Below are 22,403 nucleotides of genomic sequence, written 5' to 3'. Positions count from 1 at the left end.
CAGAAAACGCTAAGCTCAAATCAGAACTTGCAGACACACAACCGAATCACTCACCATCAAATGCAGACATCCTAACTGTCCCTGTAATAGATTGCCCACAAACCACCCAACAACCAACCCCGCACAAACGCAAAGCTCTCGAACCAATCTCAAAAGCGGCAACATCAGCAAACACTTCAGAAGTAAATCTCAACTGTGAGGCCCTCACTGAGGTGCAACAGCGGATAGAACGCAATCTCAACGAAGCATTAGACTGTAAGCTTGCCACATTGCTCGAAGCCTGCATTGCAAAGGCTCTCGAACGCGCAATGGACAACCTCCTTACTGCGAAACTAGAAACGCTACTACTGTCCACAATTGAGCAAGCCTTTGCGGCAAGAGAACAACAGCGCCAAGAAAACATGGACGACACGCGCAAAGTGCTTCAGGACATGATCGCGACTCTGGCTCAAAATCACAACACCCGTTTGACAGAATTGGAAAACACCCTACTCCGTCCCATAGCAGGTCCCCTAAAGAAGCCGTACTCGCGTCCCGCCAAAAATGGCTGCGAGTAATCCAGAACGTGTTACCTATTGCATTTGGCAGTGGAACTGCCGGGGCTTCCGGCGAAAACGAGCACACTTAGAGCAATACATTACCTCTCTCGCACCACGTACTTCCCCCGATGTTATCGCATTACAAGAGACTGGAGAAGCGGCTAAGCTGTCGGGATACGCGGCATCCACGCAGTTGGCGATAACCGCAGGCCCCAAGTAACCACACTAGTTAAGCGAAACATTCCGGTCATACAGCATCACACAGGCATTGATACACCAGCCCACATTTTCCTGGAGATCATCCCGTCTGCAAGGCGCAAGCAACAGAGCCTCTTGATCCTCAATGTGTACAGCAGCCCCAAACAACATCGGTTTCTACGACTTTTCACCAAAGCAGATCAAGTAGCTAGGGGAGCCCCCCTGCTCATCGTAGGGGACCTAAACGCCCCTGCGGTGGCATGGGGATACCCAATGGACCGCCGAAATGGAAAACAACTATGGCTTGACGGACAGAATCTACGTCTTACTCTTGCCACGAATCCAACCTGTCCCACTCGTATGGAAAAGAGCGTTAGCAGAGACACTACTCCGGACTTGACATTCGCAAAACGAATTCCACAAGCAGACTGGATCAACACACAAGACAACTTGGGCAGCGATTTATTTAATCCTATTTAATACTTTTTTTACTATTTTACTGGTTTTGACTATTTAATCCAAGCAACTGTTCGAGCGGGCCCGCGAAAGCCTAAGGGCCGTCAACTCCACATAACGAACTGGGACGTTTTCCGGCAGGCCAGAGCCCTCACCTCTTTCTCGGGTACCCAACCCTCTTTCGAAGAATGGGTCGCATCCTTGCTGCAAGACGCGAGCGAAGCCACTAAATTGGTGCCTGAGGAAGCCAATCTGCAGGTGGCAGATAGCAAGTTACTGCATATGTGGGAAGCCCTCGCCAGTCTGCAACGCGTATACAAACACAAAAAGCTCAACCGAACGCTAAGGAAACGTATTAGTACTCTCACCCTTCACATCAAAGACTATTCACAACAACTTACTCGTCAAAATTGGCACAGCACATGCGAGAGCATGGAGCAGCAACCAAACCTGCCCAAAACGTGAAATATCCTCCGTTGCCTCCCCGATCCGGCCAACAGCAAGAACATGAGCAGCTGCCACACCTTCTGCTCCTTGAAGAGTCAGTTATAGCCAGCGAGGAAGCTTCACATCTTCTTGCAATCTTAAGACAGACTGGCATTGTCGACTCATATTGACATACTGCACGAACGTTGTCAGAGGCGCTCAGGCAGAGCAATCTAAGAGCTAAATCGCCAGACTAACCCCGCCTGTTGGTATAACCCACCGCCATCGCACGATTGTCGGTGCTCAATGCCACGATGCTGGCCGTCTGTGTCCTCAAGAAGCGCCGCGCTTCCCTCTTGATGGGGCTGGGAAAAGGCGTTGCGGACAGGGACAATGGAAAACTAAAAAATTCGCATGTAGATGATTCCATTTTGGCATCAAAGTCTGAAGTGCCCATCACGAGCTAAAGACCCTTTTCAATTGACTCGATGGTCTCCCAGATACGGTTAGCGCACTCGTAATTATTTGATACCTTCCTGTATCAATCATCTACCAGCAAGTGCCTTTCGCCCGAAAACTAAACCTAAACTTAAGCGCATTCTCCGTCGCAGTATTCTTTAGAATTGTTACGGGGAGAAAATATATGTATTCATATTATATACAGTTACAAGGTTATAGCTCAGTAGGCAGGGTAACACCGTCTACCGACCATCGAAACACTTCAACCTCCTCTTCACTTCCGAACGTCCTTTTGTCCACAGCGGCAGAAACTCGTACGTGACAATAACCCCCGGCGGCAGAAGCATCGTCTCGATGCTTCCTAGGGTGTCGAATCAGTGTACGAGATATAGGGCTTTAGTCGCGAAAAGTGCACGATATCAGTTCATGGTGGGGTAGAAGGCGTCGAAGTCACAGATGATATCGCATATGTGAGGCTGGTGACTTGGGTATCGCCCGACGAATCTTAACCGCGTGAATTGGCGGCGCATATCAGCTGTTAAGCACAAAGGCTGGCAGAGGACACGATCACTGCTCCGGCGGTTCGATAGACTTTTAAAAGCCACAGTGGCGCCAACGTGCGTGTTTGCCAATCTTTTAAGCACGCGCAAAGGCTCAGAGGTGGGCTTTCGTTCTGGTATGTTTCTTGTGCCTAGAAGTCGAAAGAAATAGGCATGTGCCGATCATGGAGTCTGCGCACATAGAAAATGAAATTACTTTTTAGTAGTTCGGCGAAGTGGCAAGTCGATAACAGCGCTTCAGTCAGGCTAAAACAAGTCATAGTGGAATTACGTTGAGCAAATTATTTTTTTCAGGTTAGGGACTCATGAAGAATAATATTTCATCGTGCGTTAGCTCACCCGTTCACGAAGTCACGTGCTTTTCGCGAACCGAGTTGCACAAGGTGCATGCATTGACGATGGTTGCGCTCACTCCAAAATAAGATTTGCTAGATATGACTTTAGTGAAGTGATGACGGCGCAAAAATTTGCCGCAGAATGATGCGGCCGAAATTGGAGTAGGTTAAATGATGCAGTAGTTGATATTTACGCGCCATTACTTCTCATTCCGTAATTAAACGCAGCAGCCTAAGTACCCTACAGCAAGTGCGTCTCAGATGCATAGTGGCCGTATGAACTAATAGTTGAACGAACCAGCAAGCGAGCTACTAAACGAGCGTGCGAACGACCAAACGAACGTGCAACTGACTAACAGAAAATGCAAAAACGACTAAGCAAGCTAGTGTACTAGCGGGCGACCGCGCGTCTTCTCTGCGAGTGCTCCACCGCCGCATCTCAACCGCCACATACTTTAAAGCTCACGGAAATTAGCACGTACGTCTCAAAGACCTGTGGGGCTGTCGTTGGCCGACGAATGCGCCCCGTAACTCGGTTTCGGGAGAGCACGCACGCTTTTCCTGCGTATCGCAAATCCACCCGGCGACCGCCTGCGACGAACAGGCACAAAAGGGGCAAACAAAGCTATTTGCTCTAAAGAACGCTAGTAAGTAAACACAACAGGCATATACCTGCTTTCCTAACATGAGTTCTCACGCTCGAGCCTCAAGTTTTGTGAAGAAGAAAGGCCTAATCTTAGAAGTTTCATAATACAGTTTTCGCACGTAGCCTCGCGTGCCCAGGAATTCAAAGCCTGTCGGCAAACAAAACGATCAAGTGCACCAAATACGACCACGTATTGCTTACATATACAAAATACACACCGCGTAGCAATGATGTTAAAGCGTGCAGATAAATGACAACATGCTCAGTGACCTGTGCAGTAAGTTATCCCGGCCAATTCGATGAACCAGTGCCTTTCTTAAGCCGTCGCGCTTACGGGACGATATTGAGAAGAGTTTCTTGCCTTTGCTGAAACTATATTGGCCTACGAAGGCGAAACAGGTCATGGCGATGGAAAATGCCGTAAAGCGGCTTCGCACTTGTCACGAAACAGTTCAGGACATTCGCAAACCAAAACACGGAAGAGCAACGGCGCCAACTTGTGCTCCTCAACAGTCGGTAGACGCTTCCCATTGTCCCAAGCGAAAGTGCCGGTGGAGCGCGACTGTAAACAAACGAAGCCGGCGCGAAGACCCAAGTGCTGCCATTAGGCCAACAGCGAGGCGGCGTCGGCGTCGGCCAGGTCGCGCGAAGATGACGTGGCATTCTTCAAGGTGTGTCCCTACTTTACGAAGTTTGATGGGTGCTAGCTCAGCACTCAGCCGCGTCGGTAGCGCCGCCTAGCTCGCGCTCTGAAGTTCATTGGCTCAGCCCCTTTCTTGCTCCAGGCATGTTTCCTGAATAAAACTACACGTAGCGACATTTTTTATCTTGCCGCCGCCGCTGCTACGAGGAGTCTAAGAGGAGGCAGAAGAGAAGGTCTGCGTCTACCAATTAAAACAGCGCCATCACGTGGTATTTTTCGCGCTCTCTTCTCTATTTTTTATTCTTTCCTGTGTCTCAAGCGCACTCGCCACCTTGACAGTTGGCCGCCGAGTTGCTGCGGTGAGGCATTCCGAAGGGATGAGGCATGTTGTGACGAAGTTTCGTGGCTACCCGCATCATTGGAGAAGTCTATTTAGCTTCGCTTTATTTGAAGGATTCCTTTTAAGGGTACTAAAGGTGCAAAAGTGTACGCAAAGACGAACTTTTTATGTTTTGTTCACGGGGTGTGGAGCTCATGCATTTGTAAGCTTATGCGCGGGTAGACTTGCGCCAGGGTTGCTTTCTCGGTTCTTGTTGATAGACAGACAGACAGACAGACAACAAACTTTATTTAATCCAGAGGAGCTGCTGTCAGGACCTCCTAACCTCCTAGTCTTTGTAGCCGATGGCCGCACCCACGTAGAGGACAGAACGCCGTGACGCTCCACCCTTTCCTGGGCCCTCTGGATAGCCTGGGCTTGCTTTTCCAGTACCATGCTTCTGATGGCCTCCTCCCATTAGGCCTCGCTGGCGAGGAAGTCGTTAGGCAACGCGGGACATCGCCAGAGCATGTGAGCCGTAGAGCAAAAGGTTTCAGTGCAGTCTGGGCAACTAGGGTCCACAATCCGAGTACATCTTACTGAGCAATCCCCGCAACGGGAAAGATCCCGTCTGCAGCATTCTAAGAGTGGCTGACTGACCTCTACTGAGCTTCGGATGAGGCAGAGGATAAATTGTGCGACCAAGTTGGTAATGTTTAGTACTTTCATAAAATGTGAGGAGCGGATGGTTCTGCTGAGTCCCTTTCTGCCCCTCCGGAGCCTCCAGACCGTCGCGGCGCGTGAGTTCTCGCGCACGGTCGCGGGCAAGCTCGTTGAGGTTTGGCAAGCCCTCGAGAATGTTCGTCCCCATGTGTGCGGGGAACCACGTGATGTAATGAGAACCGGAGCAAGCCCTTTTCTCTAAAATCGAGGCCACTTCTCGTGCGACGTTACCCGATTCGAAAGCTCTGATTGTGTCTCTCGAGTCGGTGTAAATGTAGGAACGCTCTGGGTCACACAAGGCCAGCGCAACCGAAATTTCTTCTGGTATACTCGCGGTGGCCGCTCTGATCGAGGCCGAGTAGCGAAGCACCCCCCGCCTGTCTACAACCGACAACGCGAACACTCTCCTGTTCCCGAACTGCGCAGCATCGACAAAGACCGCGGAGTCTCTGTCATCTCTAACTTTCTTCAATATGGCTCGTGACCGGGCTTTACGTCTACCCCCGTTATGATGTGGATGTACGTTCCGCGGGAAAGGCCTCACCAGGTAGGTCGCCCTCGTTTCTCGTGTCAGTGTTATGCGCCGGTCCTCCATTATCCTAGCAGCCATGCCAACCTCGTCGAGAATTCGCCTGCCAGCTTGGGTCGACGATAGCCTAACCACCTGGCAGTGACCTGTGCCTCTATGATCTCGTCTATGCTATTGTGCATCCCGAGTTGATCTAGCCTGTCGGAGCTCGTGGCAATAGGTAAGCCTAGCACTTTCTTGATGCTCTTGCGCATTAGGGTATTTAATTTGCTCTTTTCCGTTTTTGTCCACACTAGAGCTGACGCCACATAGTTAATATGACTCATAAGAAACGCGTTGTACATCCGAAGGAGGTTGTCTTCACCTAACCCCTTCTTTCGGTTGGACACCCTAGAATTAACCGCAACATATTCTCCGTCTTGGCTGTAACGTGGGTAATTGTTCTGGCATTAGAGCCCCTCGCGTCTATGAGCAGGCCTAGGATCTTAATTGAATCGACTCTAGGAATTGTCTGCCCATTATTTGCGTATTATACCACGGGCAGCTGGTTGAGGGGTGTTAGACCCCTAACCCCTTGCCTTGCGGGTCTGTAGAGTAACAGCTTCGATTTACTCGTAGACAGCGTGAGACCCGTGCCTGCGAGGTAAGCTTCCGTCTGGTCCAAGGCGGCTTGTAGAGCTTGCTTCATTTCAGCTAGGGAGCCCCCTGGGCACCAGATCGTGATGTCATCTGCGTAAAGTGTGTGACCTATGCCCTGGAGGCCGCCCAGCCTGTCTGATAGACCCTTCATAACTATATTGAAGAGCAGTGGCGAGATGACTGATCCCTGCGGGGTACCCCGAGCCCCTAATCCCTACACGCTCGCCCGAATCTGCCCCACCTGAATAGTAGCAGTTCTATTCATGAGAAAGGACCTGAGAGAGGCCTGGAATTTGACTCCCAGGCCTATCCCGGCCGTGGCCTGCAGAATGTATCTATGTAACACTGTGTCGAACACATTAGTGAGATCCAGGGCGAGAATCCCTCTCACGTCCCGGGTGCTGCTATCAAATATTTGCTTCCTTAGCATTAGCATAACCTCCTGCGTCGATAAGCCAGGCGGAAAACCAACCATATTATGTGGGAAGAGGTCTCTGCGCTCTATGTACCCGGAAACCCTGTTGAAGATGGCGTGCTCCGCTACCTTGCCTATGCACGAGGTTACTGATATTGGCCTCATGTTGTCCAAAGGAAGGAGTTTTCCTGGTTTGGGGATGAGTGTCACCATAGCCGATCTCCATCCGTCAGGTACCTGTCCTGTCTCCCATAACCTGTTGACCTCCTTAGTAGTTCCACTGCCTTATCGTCCATGTTTCGTAATAGCCTGTTAGAAACTTTATCCGCACCAGGAGCCGATCTGCTGTTTAAATTGTAGAGCACCGCCCTGATATCCGATTCTGTGAAAGGTTCGTCCAGTTCCTCTACCGTCGCGCACTCGATCTACGGATAATCTTCTTCCTGCGTCGGCGCTATAGGAAGGTATCTATCCGCGATCGCATTCAAAAGTTACTCTTCAGTACCTCCTTCCTGTTTGTGCCGGTGTATGATTTTACTAAGTGTTTGCCTTTGATTATGCTTTGTCTGCGCGTCACCCAGGAGGTGCTTGAGGAGGTTCTACTTCCCTCCTGAGCGCATGGACCCGTCTACTGCCGCGCAGACCTCGTCCCATTGTAGTCTATTGAGCTCCGCGCAATATCTCTCGATCTCTCTATTAAGCTCCGCAACATTTTTCCTCAGCCTGCGATTTAACCTTGGTATTTTCCACCTCATCAGAATAGACGATTTCGCCTCCAACAGATGCGCAGGGTGCGGGTCCATTCTTAGGACCTCCGCTTCTGTTTGTACTACCTTAGTAGCCCTCTCGACGTCCTCCGTTAGCGATTCAATAGCCTTGTCAAACGAGGAAAATGTGCTCCTTCGCTCCTTCCTAAGTTTCCTGAACTCCTCCCAGTCCGTGACTCGAGATACCCTGGCCGGTCGGGCGTCCACCCTTAATGTTACCGCTACCATGAAGTGGTCACTGCCCAGGTTTTCCTGCTTATTGGCCCACGTTACGTTACCTACGTTCCTTACACATGCCAAATCAGGTGTTGTGTCTCGCGCAATTGACGTGCCCAGCCTAGTGCGGAACCCTGGGTCCGTGATTACCGAAAACGCGAGATCATCTAGGATCCTCGTCAGGTTCTCTCCTTTTTTTTTCCTGAATTGTTTTCCAGATTTTTTTCCTGATTGCGCTGTCGTCAACAAGTGTATGAAGGTATGGAGTGCGTAGGCTGTGTGCTGTGATGCATCGTTCTTGAAACGTAGCACACGTTATTATTGCAATACTGAGAGAGCGTAGCTTTGTCACTCCATGCTTTTGTTAGACGCTGCAAATATATTTTGCGAGGACAAGCTGTTGATGAGCACTGTAAATTATTGTACTATTATGAGAAAGGAGGAAGTGGCTGGACAACCACTAGCGCAGGTTATCAACTGGTATATATTTGGAAAACGCTTATATATATATATATATATATATATATATATATATATATATATATATATATATATATATATATATTGTCACGAAAAGACAACTGCAGATGAACCCGGCGTAGGCGAGACAGACAGTTGTACAAGATGGTGTGCAAAACTCAAGCCGGCGTCCTCAGCCTCCACTTCTTAAGCGCCCGCCTCTTGCCGAGCGCGCGTTCCAGTCACAACTTCTTTCTCAGCGCTGCCTCATGACACCTAGTGGCATCATTCCCCCGCCAAAAGAAAAGCATCGCGACCCGATGCTTACTAAAGTAGAAAGGGGAAATATGGTAGTTGTATGAGATCGGGTTGGCGCCGCCTTAACGCGCGAAATACGGTTTGAGGCGAATAACATGCACTATCTCTGAGTGGTGCTGTCGACGCCGAGGCGACACGGCACCGTCGGCAATGCCCTCATAGTTCACTTCACTAACTCGGCGTATCACTTTGTAGGGTCCAAAGTATCTACTAAGCAGCTTCTCATACAACTCCTGGCGACGGATTGGAGTCCACACCCAGACTTGGTCACCTGGCTGGTACTCTACTTGCCGATGTCGAAGGTTGTAGCGTCATGCGTCTGTACTGTGCTGCTTCGTGATGTGTATGCGCGCCTGTTGACGAGGTTCGTTTGCGTGTTGAGTAAGTTGCTCGTCGTCGGAAGTAAGTGATGCGTCGGTGTCGCGCGGGAGAACAGCATCTAGTGTAGTCTGGATCTCACGCCTGTAGACAATACCGAACTGTGTCAATCGTCTGGTTTCCTGAATGGCAGTGTTGTACGCTAATGTAACGTACGGCAGGACTTGATCCCGTGTTTTATGCTGAACTTCTACATAATAGACAGCATGTCAGCAATGGTTTTGTTTAGCCGTTCCGTCAGTCCGTTGGTCTGCGGATGATAGGCAGTCGCCCTGCGCTGCTACGTGCAGCTTAGCTCGAATATGTCTATCAGTTGGGCTGAAAAGGCAGTTACTCTGTCGGTGATTACATGTGAAGGGGCACCATGTCTGTGGACTATGTGACCGATAAAGAACTGGGCAACTTCGTAGGCCGTGGCACCTTGTTCAGCTTTCGTCTCGGCGTAGCGTGTTTGATAATCTGTGGCGACTATAATTGACTTGTTTCCGCTGGCTGACAAGGGAAAGAGTCCCAGATGATCCATGTAGATTTGATCGAACGGCGCGCTAGGTGGTGCGACGGGTTGGAGCAACCCCCCGGGCTTCATAGACGGCGATTTGCTGCATTGACACTCACGGCAGCTTTACGCGTAACGCTTCACCGTGGTAGAAAGTCTGGGCCAGTAGTACGTCTTGCGTACTCTTGCAAGAGTACGTGAAAATCCCAAGTGTCCAGACGTGGGCTCATCATGGCAGGCTAAGAGAATGTCATCACGGAGGGTGGCAGGTACGACCAATAGATACTCTTTGTCGCTGGCACTCGCGTTTTTCTTGTAGAGGACACCCTTTCGGAGGCAGAAGGTCGAGAGACTGCGATAAATGTGTCGTGGGATTGTAACATTCTTCACTTCTAGGTGATCGATGAGAGGGCGTATTTCGGCGTCCTCGCGCTGCCGTATGATCAGGTCAGATGCGGTGAGGGCCCCAAGGAATGCGCCGTCTTCGTCCATGTCCTTATTGCAAGTTTCGACGGGAGTGCGCGACAACGTGTCCGCACCTTCGTGTTTTCGGCCCAATTTGTAGACGATGGTAACATCGAACTCCTGCAGACGGAGACTCCATCGAGCAAGTCGCCTGGATTGGTCTCGTAAGTTGGCTAACCAACACAAGGAATTGTGGTCTGTCACCGAAAGGCCGACCGTAGAGATAAGGCCGAAATTTCATGATGGCCCACACAACCGCTAGACACTCTTTCTCGGAGGTAGAGTAGTTGATTTCGGCGCGTGAAAAGGTGCGATTGGCGTAAGCGATCACTCGCTCAACGCCTTCCTGGTGTTGAACGAGTACAGCGCCAAGACCGATGTTGCTTGCGTCGGTATGCACCTCGGTGTCACCGTCCTCGTCCTAGTGAGCGAGGACGGGTGATTCCTGCAGGCGCTGCCGTCACTCGGTGAAAGCTGCGTCCTGCTCATCGGTCCAAAAGAAGGGTGTCTTCTCGCGTGAGGCGCGTGAGTGGTTCGGCGATCCGAGAGAAATTAGCGATGAAGCGAGAATAGTACGCACACAGGCTGAGAAAGTGGCTTACTGCTTTCTTGTCACGAGGAGTCGGAAAAGCAGCAACAGCAGATGTTTTGTCTGGGTCAGTCTGGACGCCGTTGGCGTTCACTATATGCCCGAGAAACTTCAGCTCTTCGTAACTGAAGTGACACTTTTCTGGCTTTAGTGTGAGATTAGCGAAGCGGAGCGTCTCAAGTACCGCCTCTAAACGCTTCAGATGTTCTTCGACGGTCGCGGCAAACATGACGGCGTCATCTAAGTATACTAAACAGCTGTTCCACTTCAGACCTGTCAGAACAGTGTACATCATTATCTGGAATGTGGCCGGTGCAGAACACAGACGGAATGGAAGTACTTTAAGTTCGTACAGTCCATCTGGGGTAACAAAGGCGGTTTTGTCGCGATCTCGTTCGTCAAATTCGATTTGCCAATATCCGCTCCTCAGATCTTTGGTATGGTATGATAAAACTTTAATGAAGGTCCTGCAGATCGTGAGCCTTCACGAAGCGGGCCGCTCCCACGTGGGAACCGGAAGGCCGAGCCTCTCGGCCGCATCGTGGGCCTGCTGGAACGCCCAGAGTTGGTCAGCCAGAAGAGGGCTGTGGAGAACCGCCTCCCATCTGGCCGAGCTGCTATGGATGGAAAATACTTGGTTCGTCACAGTCGATCAAACGAATCATCGATCCGCTGAAGCGGTTAAACGACTTTTTTGTGACGTTATTAAACTTTCTATAGTCAACGCAGAACCGAAGCGTTCCGTCTTTCTTCACGACGAAGACCACCGGTGACGATTTGGGATTGTTGTGTGACGTCATCGTCAAGCATTTCTTTCACTTGTGTATTAATCACGTTGCGCTCTTTCGCCGATACGCGACAACACAGTTGTCGTATGGGACGAGAATCGTCATACATGATTATTTGCTGTCTCGCGATGGGCGTCTCGCGTACCTTAGAAGAAGATGCGAAGCACTCGTTGAACCGAAGTAGCAACTCACGCAGCGCTTTCTGCTTTTCCTCCGATGGTCTGAATTGTTGTCGATATTGCTGAGTGTCTGAGCTGGGTTGTCCTTTGTCATAGACGGAAAGCATTCAGCAACGTCTGCTGTGGGCTCAGCGCAAGCGATAGTTGTATCACGAAATAGCTGCCGATGTTCCTGGCTGAAATTCCTCACGAGGAGCGCAGAACGTCCACGACAAAGCATAATGAGACTGCGGGCTGCACATACACCATGAGTCAGCATAAGAGAGGAATTGCCCTCTGCAACAGCTTCGCCGTCACGCAGATCGTCGCATACGACCGCTACCAGGACACTTGAGCGTGGTGGTAAAGTTGCACTGTCGGCGTAAACCCGAAGCGCGTTAAGTTGGCAATTGTCGCGGCTGTTCGCTGCTGTTTCTGTCGAAAAAGTCACTGTGCGCTCCCGGAGGTCTATAATGGCACCATACTCTCGCAGAAAGTCGACGCCCAAGATGAGGTCCCGAGAACAATCGCGGATTATAAGGCAGCTGTCTGGAAACGCAGACACACGAATTTGTACTCTGACCGTCCGCATGTCCAACGGTGTTAATATATTCCCGCGAGCAGTACGAATTTGCGTTCCAGACCAAGGCGTGATAACTTTTCTAAGTTCCGTCGCTAGTTTTCCGCAAAATATTGAGCAGTCGGCACCCGTGTCCAATAACGCATTAACGTAGATGGCGGCCGTCGAGCACAACAGGTATGTCTAGCGAGAGTCTGTCGCTGAGCTGGGCTGCTGTCGTCGCTGAATCGTGCTGAATAGACCGTGCTCGCGTCGATGGGAGTTCTTCGGAAGGGCGATTATCAGCGGCCTCGCCCCCGAAGGTCGCTGTTCTTAGTCTTCCCGGCGAGCGCTTGGCGATTGTCCCTGCGCTGCCATTGGAGAGCTGGGAAAGATCGCCTGGGGGATGGCGAGCAAGACTGCCGCCGTGGGAACAGTGGCATACTCTGCTGGTTCAGGCATTCTTCAATCGCCCTAGGTCTTTCGCCATATCTGGGCCTTGGTGAATCCGCGGAAAACCTTGCAGTCCGAGGCAGCGGTATGGGCACTCGCGGTATACGTGACCGGCTTCTCCACAGTGATAGCACAGAGGCCTTCTGTCCGGGGTACGCCAGACGCCAGATTTCCTTTCGAGCGGGCGCCGATCCTCCACACGTTGGATCCGTTGCACTGATCGGAGCGGCGGGACGTATGACGCAGCGTAAGACGTGGCGGGGACTAAATGGGTCAGAGCGGGGACAGGGACTCGCCCCAAAACTTCCGCCGCGATCCGCATACGACGGCCGCTGCAACTGTGCTGTCACAGGCGGCGCATTGCAGCTTGGAACGGGACCTTGGATCGCTTGCTGCACTTCATTTCTCACGAGGGCAGAAATCAAGCCCAGCGTGGGCTGGGGCGGGAAGCTGAGCCGTTGAAGCTTATCACGCACCACAGAGCGGATAAGGCCTCGGAGGACGTCCAGGTTTTCAAAGGGAATCGCGTCCGTCAGTGAAGCAGCGTTCGCGTGCCTGTCATACGGAGCTAAGCGCTGGTCCGAAGGTGAAGTAGCGTTTAATTGCCTTTCATAGAAAGCTGAGCGATGGTGTAGAATCTTTTCCATCGTGGTGGCTTTGGTCAAGAATTGAGCCACGGTCTTCGGCAGGCTTTGATCAAGGCCAGCAAACAGCTGTTCTTTAACTCCCCGCATTTGATGGCTTAGCTCCTTTTCCTCTGACATGGTTGGGTCCATCCGACGGAAGAAGCACGCCATATCCTCGACGTACGACGTCACGCTCTCATTTGGCAGATGAATGCGGGAATGGAGCGCCTGTTAGGCTCGTTCGCGGCGATGAGCATTGGTACATGTATCCAGCATGGCACGGCGGAACTCGAGCCACGATTTGATAAGCCCTTCTCGGTTCTCATACCAAGTGCGAGCACCGTCCTCCACGCTGAAGTAGACGTTTCTCAACTTTAACGCGTTGCTACATTCGTTTATTCTGGCAACGCGCTCAAACTGGGCTAACCAGTCTTCTACATCCTCGAAGATATCCTCGTGGAACACTTTCGGCACTCGGAGATTCTGCAGTAGGTACTGAGTTGTCGTTGCGGCCGTACCTTGCATAATGGCTCATGGAGATTCGACGTTTTTTTTTTCATACCAGTCCGTGGGGGCGTCGATGTTGTTGCGGAGAGATGGTCAAGCTCTGGGGGCAAACCCTCCGATTCTTCTGCTGGCCCGGTGAGCAGGTGTGTTCACTAGTATAGGAGTGGTACTGCTCCTACCAGGAGGGGCTTGTGGCATCGGAGGAACTCTACCCCGCACCTCCGCCAGTTTTGTCACGAAAAGACAAGTGAAGATGTACCCGGCATTGGTGGTACATGGCGTGCAAAAACTCAAGCCGGCGTCCTCAGCCTCCGCTTCTTCAGCGTCCGCCTCTTGCCGAGTGCGCGTTCCAGTCACTTCTTGCTTAGCGCTGGCTCGTGACAGCTAGCGGTAATATATATATATATATATATATATATAACATCCCTCGCGTCGCCAAAAGCCGTACGCTGAGATACGTAGGACGTGCATGGATGAATGACAAAGTGATCATTGCGAACATGTGCTGCGTGGGTCCGCTTTGTAACAGGTTCTTGCAATGCGACGCCAGGTTTGCTCGTCGCTATAGGCTGTGTTTGTGTATATATTCATGTGCCTTCGAATTATGTGCCTGTTGATAGTCTACGCTCGTGCTTGCCCAGTGGTGTTCCGGTTCCTTTCTTTCTTTTCTAGCGCTGGTTCTAAGAAGTCAATAAATGTAATGGAAATTTTCTCCAAGTCACTTTTGCGACAGATTGGTCAAAAGCTGCCTTAAACATCCGGCAGAAGCAATAAACAGCACATTCGCAAGAGAGACAACCTAAGCGTTTTACACTCACGTCGCACCGTACAAGGCCCACATTTGTAAGGTGCTCATTGATGGAAATCATTTGCATGTGTGACCTTCGTCCTTGCATGGGCTTTGCTTAAAAATGAAGTAGATTTTCCACTGTGACGTTTGCACTTGATAGCCAGCGGTACTAATTGGTCATAAAGGCGTATGACCAGTTTCACTACATGCAGAGATGCCGGCGTCATGACCAAACGACGAGAATAGTACAGGTGATCCGCGTTGATCACGCACATTTCTACAAGACGTTCTGGTTATTCACGTGACTAAGTCACGCGCCTTACGTTCAGCGATGGTTTTTCTAACGTGAGTAACTTATTAACCTGCACAAGTGCAACATACGGCAGCGCGTTGGTTACGCACATACAGCGCAAACACATCGAGTTATTGAATTAGTAGGTGCTACATGGTGCTACATGGTGCTACACACAAGCAAACGCACCGCCTTTCCCGTGTACCGGGGACAGCTTGACTTCATCGCTGCCCTTTTACGCCGTGTATTAGGTCTCTAGATAGGTAAATTAAGCTTCTGATCATTCACAAGAAATAACTCGCGAAGCGCCTTGATTTGTATAAGTCGTGACAGTGTTTTCGCCTGCAGGTACACTGGTCGTGGATGATATTGAACTCGCACAGAGCACTGACAGGTATAGTAACAACGTGCATATTACACATACATCATTACGAAGACATAGACTTTTGATTTTTGCGCAATTACTCGACCATAAAAGCAATCTGTCGACGAAACTAGAATCAAAAGGCTTGTAATTGAGAGCAGGCCGCCAAAGCAAAGCGGCAAAACAAGTGCGCAGTTGCTCGGCCGTAAAAACACAAAAATGATCAGCTTCTACCAGTTTCATAGTGTTCCGTCATCGCTACTAACACAGCACAGCGCACAATAAGCAAGCTTAAAGTACAGTAAATATCCATGCGCAAATGCCCACGAACTATTTTTAATATCACCACGCCAACTCTATAGCAGGGCGAAGCCGCGCGCCCGTGAGCGAACGAGCAAGGTGTGAGGACAAGCGACGGGGGAAAGGGCGAGTGGCGAGGAGAAAGATATGTCGGGCAAGGAGAAATGCCGCTATCTTTAGTTTAGAGGATTTATCTCCAAGCTCATGAGCGCGCTATCTCAAGCACCCGCTCACACACCGCTACTCGCTTGACGTCTATTTGCACCACTCTTTGATTCGGTTGTGCGCTACACAAATAATGTAGCGTGGTTGCGGCAGATGCGCTGTGTTGCGAGTAGGCCTCTACTAGCAGGTACAACGTGGACCCTCCAAAGTGTGAGCCCGAAGAGCAGCGGAAGAGTGTAAATGCACTGTAGGAACTACGGAGGCATGCGACGCGTACCGAAGTGGCGATGAAGTAGGCGCAGCGACGGGCCGACGATATATGCGCGGCTGTGGGCAGGCCATAGATCCCGCTGAGAAGGCTACGGAGATCAAGCGGGCGCATTGGAGGACCGCCACTTGCAGGACGAAGACGCCTACTTTCAAAGGCGCTTTGTTGAGGACGTATTTCAACGCGACAGCGTTAAGGAGCTCGTGTTGCAGAAAAGCCGGTGTCGTCGGCGTTCGCCGTGAGCGAAAAATAGCAGAAAGCAATTCATAAATAAAAGATTGGAAGATGGGAATCGAACCAGGGTATCCGGAGTGTGAGACGCAGACGCTACCACTCAGCCATGAGTTGGATGCTTAAAAGTGGGACAAAAGCGCCTCTAGTGAATGCGGTGTTGCCTTAGAAACGTGCCGTAGAAAGTTATACTGCGGTGTATATCGGTAATTATGAGCATGTAAATTACAGAAGTCGCAGTTGAACGAGTAGCGAAGTACATTTCCACTCCATTTCTTCTGCGCTTGGCGCGCACGCACAGCTATCTTGCGGCAAATACAGCATACCCCCTCCTCGCAATGTACAGCGCTGCCCCAACAGCTGGCGCGCCACTCGCCCGCTTCTCCCCTTCGTCTTCATGGCGGTTGCGGCCCGGCTGTCCGTGCCGATCACGACGTTTGGCTCGCGTAGATCGTTCCTCCCTCCGAGACACCGAGTTCTTTGGTTCGTTCCGCTTGCTCAGGCGCGCGTTTCGTGTTTGTGTGACTCAAGAGCATGCCGAGCGAATGAGTGGGCGGTGCGAACGGGGTGCGATAACGCTATCGCGTTTCACTCTTGAAGGCGAAGCTTAAGCATCCTCCAATTTTTCTGCGGTGTGAAGTGTACGGCCTACGTACAGCCATGTACGGCCCACGCACATGGCGGTCCTTGAGTCAACGTTCCTCCGAGAGTACGGGAGTTCATTCAGGCCTTGCTCCACAGGCAACGAAGAAATGCTCCGCATTGACATAGATAATCATTGAGGACGCTTCCTGTCGTAGTTTATTGTCTGTGTTTTCTTATTTATACATAGGTTACTGTTCATTGTACTACTAATGAAAAGGGATGTCGAGACGTTAGTGTGTAGGTATTTGCGCATGTATTGATCACTATTTCTATCTTTAAGTTCTCTCGTAATAAAGCATGTGCTCAAACTTGTTTTTTTTTACTCTCACTATTTATTTAAGATCCTAATGTGGGCCCTCAGAGATGAAATAACTCATATTGATGATGAAATATCCTTGTTAGAGCTGCGTCCGCGTTTTTCACACCTCCCTTTCTACACCCTACAACCTGCTGAAAGCTTCTTTGCATCTGTCGCGTTTTATATTGACACGTGTGCTTGTGTTTATCGGGCGACACGTTTCACTACCTAACAAATGTTATCGCACAGCGCCGTAGATGCGCCTGCATGTTTCCAATGTTCCAGAGTAATCGCTGGGACCTGCGTGCCTTCCACAAAGTTCTACGCCATTCCCATCGCGCATACATGCAATCAGATTACGCAAGGTTCGGCGACAACAGACAGCGGATAGAACCATCGATAACATGTTTGCAGCATCGGGCCGATGCTTTTTAAGAGGGGCGCATTGACACATGCACTTGTTTTTATCGGGCGACGTGTTTCACCCCCTAACAAATGTTATCGCACAACGCAGGGCGCGCCTGCATGTTTCGGAAGTTTCTGGAATGTTATCGATGGTTCCATCCGCTCTCTGTTGTCGCCGAACCTTGCGTAATCTGATTGCATGTATGCGCGTCGCGAATGGTGTAGAACTTTGTGGAAGGCACGCGGGTCCCAGCGATTACTCTCGAACATTCGACGACTGATGTATAAAAGCAGACGCGCTTCACCCGCTGATAAGATTTTGGACGATCGCCGAGAATGTTCGCCGCTATCGTTGTTCTTTGAGTGTAGCCTGCTTTTGAGGGCACAAGTTCGCCCAATAAAACGCCAGTTTCTATAATCACAGCGTGGCTGCCTTCTTCACCGTCACTAATACGTGACAATATATACTTGCATTAGGTACTAAGAAACGCCGAATGCTTTCCGCCGGAGAACACCTCGCGTATCGTAGCACAGCTTCTATTACAGCAATCTCTAAATGGCTACACGTTCTGCTATGAAATTGCTTGATAGACCATAAATGCTAGGCTCAATTCCCAAAAAGCATTTAGCATATACTGAATATATACAATACTGTAGTCGTTTCACTCAGTGCACTTTGTTTTACGTCTAATTTTTCATGATGCGCCGACAGTTCAAAATTTCCAATAAGTGGGTACAGTGCGAAGAAGTGAAGACGAAAGTTAACTGAATTGTCTTATAAAATCTAGATCTGCCAGATCTTGAAATTTCTTCTGTGTTATGCGAGGGCGCGAAGGAGTACTTGAATTTGGGAGTATGAGCGATGAAGACGCACGACAGCACCACAACTTGACTAAAAGTACTGGTACGCTTTAATTCCCGCGAGGTTGCGAAAATACTCATAACCAGCCTATACAAAGTGACAAGCGCCGTCAGCACCTGCCTCAATGAGCATTTATGAATAACGATGCTAAGTTCTCGCTGTTTATTCCGCTTAATTACAATCGCCAGTATAGCGACCACAAGAATAACGTCTACCTTTTGACTCAATCAAATTTAGTTGCAAATTTTGGCTGTTTTCCGAAGTCACATGTCATCCAAAGAGCGAAGGTAGTGCGCGACGTATTGGCATCACGAAGCCCGAAGAATCTTCAGGACGCGTGCCAAATCTATTTTGTCACAAATACAGCTTACCACGAATGGTAGATTTGATTCTGTTGGCCAAATCGACGAGTCTTTTCCGATCCTTGTTTCGAGGCACAACGGCGGCTGCCGGTGCCTCTCCGTACTTTGGGCAAGGTATGCCAACAACGCAGACGTCCAGCACCTCTCGGTAGTGCTCCTTGAGCAAGACTTCTTCAAGAGCAGCGGGCACCACTTGGTTGTCCATGCATTTGATCATTTCTTTGAAGCGCTGAACGAAGTGTATGCGTCCTTCCTCGTCGTAGTAGCCGGCATCCCCTGTGAAAAGGCAATGTGAAGTTTGAAATTCATGGTTATATTGCGCTCAGTTTTACAAACACGATACTAAGGAAGGACAGGACGTGGACGGACAGGACGTCCGTCCACGTCCTGTCCTTCCTTAGTATCGTGTTTGTAAAACTGAGCGCAATATAACCATGAACGTTCACCAACTAGCCCCCTTCATTGCTTTACTAAATGTTATTTCGAGTACATCGGGCTTCTACATCCCTAACCTTCCTCCGCTCCCACGTACTTGCGCTTCGTCCGTCCACGTCCTGTCCTTCCTTAGTATCGTGTTTGTAAAACTGAGCGCAATATAACCATGAACGTTCACCAACTAGCCCCCTTCATTGCTTTACTAGAAGCTTGAAATGCATTATCGTGGTGCTAAAAAAATTATAATCAGAATGTTTCACTTGAGCCTCACAAAAATACCTGACTTGCACCATCCTTCGGCGTCAAAAAACTCCCGTGTTTCCTTTGGTCGCTTGTAGTAGCTCTTCATTACAGTTGGAGCGCGAAAGCGGATCTCGCCTGTTTGATATGGACCGAGTCTTCTTTCTGTAGACATGTCGACAATCTACACGGAGGGAGAGAGAGAGAAAGCAGTTAGATAAGCGATTATTTTATTTCACGCGCTATTGCAGTCTCTCATTGATTGCCTCTCCCCATTCATTGGTCTGAAACTACACGGTCATGGAAATGATTGTTTCGGTTTCACACGCATTTAAAGCAGCCATGCGCACGCTTAGGGCCTGTGCGTGCCGTGAAAGCAATTCGACTGCTTTTACGGATCATTACAGTTATCGCACGTTTTCTCGCATTACTACAGTTATCGAGCTACTCTGGGGTCGCCAACAAAGCATACAGGGACTTTTTAGGGGTAGGAAACCTTAGCACTTCATATTCCCGGCAAACAGCTACCCAACTGCCACTTTCAATATTTTAATCTCTAAAAAACAAATACGTGCAAACTATTCATGTCATTTCAGTAACACCAGTTAGGACCCTACTTGACATTCTGTCCGTCGTCCTTACCTATCGATTATCTATATTTCTTTCTTATCTACCTGGCTGCCTACAGGTACTTTCCCAGCAACAATGCAGCACGAAGAATTATACTGACAGAAATAATTTTGTTCAACATTTGTCTGATTTCCATATTACCTGTTCTTTTCAAATAGTTATGTCCTTGTGTGACAGGTATTCCACCCTATCAACGCCTAGATTCCTTCCAGCTATGCCTAGGGAACTGACTCTGCGCACACAAGAAATTACACTTGATTCACAAAAACAATTAGGATCGTTTATTTAAGAAGCAAAGTCGATTACCGAAGCTCCGCGAGCCCTAAGTGCCATAGGGGTAGCGAATGCAGTCACCGGTATGTTTGCAAGTATATAGGATTAAAATGAGTATTACGTGAAAGAAAAGTTTATTTTTGGGGCGTGCACCAGAAGGCAAGAATGCGTTTCTTTTGCTTAGTTGGTGCAGCCATCGGTCCTGACGGACGCATGCGTGGTTGCTTCATGTTAAAGAAAGACAAAGGAAAGTCCAGCCACGGGAAACTCACGATTATAGGATACGGTAACGGGTCATGAAATATATAACAGAAAATTGTTTTGAAGCGTCTGATCGTTGATGTACGAGCAAGGAGAGCATATAGTGCGTGGTTCTGTTTTATTTGTTTGTTTATTTGTTTGTTTTATTTGTTTTATTTAGGTCTGGCAGATAGCAAGATTCTAGTGCTTGAGCTGGAAAACTCGACGACGTGGACAATATTTGCACGAAAAATTAAAACGCGCATTTCACTAATTAGTCAATGTCAGTAAGCTTTCACTAATTACTTTGTGGAAGATATTTCAATACACACATTGTAGCTGGTGCGACTCTAAGGAATGTTCACATAGAAAGATTGCTATGGACGGCATCATTTTTGAGACCTGCACAAACAAATAACTTGCAATAAAAGCAAATAAACTTGCAACTTGGAAAAAGAAACTTGCATTAACAATGCACGGCCTTTTCCATTACCTTTTTAACCAGGCGTCATTTCATTCATTGAGACCACATGAGTATCTGGACCTGCGACGTATCTCTTCGCAAGGTTTAGGAATGACGGTCTCGAAATTGGTTTTACGTGAGGATGGTGTAATCCCGCGTTTGCATAATTAAATACACACGACCAGGAATTAGCGAGAAGGCCAAACAGCGTCTCTAGCGGCCGCCCCTGCGAACGTGCGCGTTCTTTATAGGAGATCGTCTAGTCAATGTCAGTAAGCTTTCACTAATTACTTTGTGGAAGATATTTCAATACACACATTGTAGCTGGTGCGACTCCAAGGAATGTTCACATAGAAAGATTGCTATGGACGGCATCATTTTTGAGACCTGCACAAACAAATAACTTGCAATAAAAGCAAATAAACTTGCAACTTGCAAAAAGAAACTTGCATTAAAAATGCACGGCCTTATCAATTGCCTTTTTAACCAGGCGTCATTTCATTCATTGAGACCACATGAGTATCTGGACCTGCGACGTATCTCTTCGCAAGGTTTAGGAATGACGGTCTCGAAATTGGTTTTACGTGAGGATGGTGTAATCCCGCGTTTGCATAATTAAATACACACGACCAGGAATTAGCGAGAAGGCCAAACAGCGTCTCTAGCGGCAGCCCCTGCGAACGTGCGCGTTCTTTATAGGAGATCGTCGTTTTTCGCAAGTAACTAATCATTTAAACAATCTTTCGAAAACGACCCTAGGAAATAGGTTCTACGTGCCTAGCGCGATATCTCATGCATGTGGTACCATTACTTACGACAGAAAGCCTGTTCCAAATTTCGTGCGAAGTTAGAAGTTAGAAACTTTCTAGGCTTTTCGGCCAATAAAAAGCGATTTGCGATGCAACTATTATATCGATTGGTATATTCCCGGTGTTATATCGACTTCAGTGACTCAGCTTTCAGCTAGTTGCAACTGCAGCTTTTACATTGAGAAAAAAAGAAGCTGTTCCAAAACCGCAGTTTTATAACATAATTAATTGTGGTAGATATATAAATGCGGTTTCGCCTACAACAGCAGAACGAATCGATAGCCGAGACAATAAAAAAGGCGATAGTCGGACGCTAAGAACGAAGACAGGTTAATACTGCTGGTACCACGAGTGCGAGTTGGCAGGTTCGAGGCCGGCTGAGCTATTAATCATCCTATCCCTTTAATGCCAAGGTAGGCAAGAAGCAGGCTGGAGACAAGGCAGTGGGGGAATATGGCATAGGCACTAGGAATAGCAGGGGAGAGTTATTGGTAGAGTTTGCGGAACAGAATAATATGAGGATAATGAATACCTTCTTCCGCAAGCGGGATAGCCGAAAGTGGACGTGGAGGAGCCTGAATGGCGTGACTAGAAATGAAATAGACCTGACACTCTGCGCTAACCCTGGCATCATACAAGATGTGGACGTGCTCGGCAAGGTGCGC

General features: G+C 49.1%; 1 protein-coding gene across 2 annotated transcripts in view; it reads right to left on the bottom strand.

Annotated features, from left to right (window-relative positions):
• Positions 1-22,403, bottom strand: part of LOC142580022 (luciferin 4-monooxygenase-like) — a 140,977-nt gene that overhangs the window by 6,025 nt on the left and 112,549 nt on the right. For both annotated transcript variants that reach the window (XM_075690749.1, XM_075690748.1), the window contains 2 exons: positions 19,363-19,507; positions 18,658-18,924 (listed from right to left, as the gene is read on the bottom strand). In XM_075690749.1, the coding sequence (XP_075546864.1) occupies positions 18,658-18,924; positions 19,363-19,507 (412 nt within the window). The remainder of the gene's footprint in view (positions 1-18,657; positions 18,925-19,362; positions 19,508-22,403) is intronic.

The sequence above is a fragment of the Dermacentor variabilis genome, chromosome 4, assembly GCF_050947875.1.
Source record: "Dermacentor variabilis isolate Ectoservices chromosome 4, ASM5094787v1, whole genome shotgun sequence".
NCBI classification, from domain to species: domain Eukaryota; kingdom Metazoa; phylum Arthropoda; class Arachnida; order Ixodida; family Ixodidae; genus Dermacentor; species Dermacentor variabilis.
This window is presented reverse-complemented; position numbering and strand designations above follow the sequence as displayed.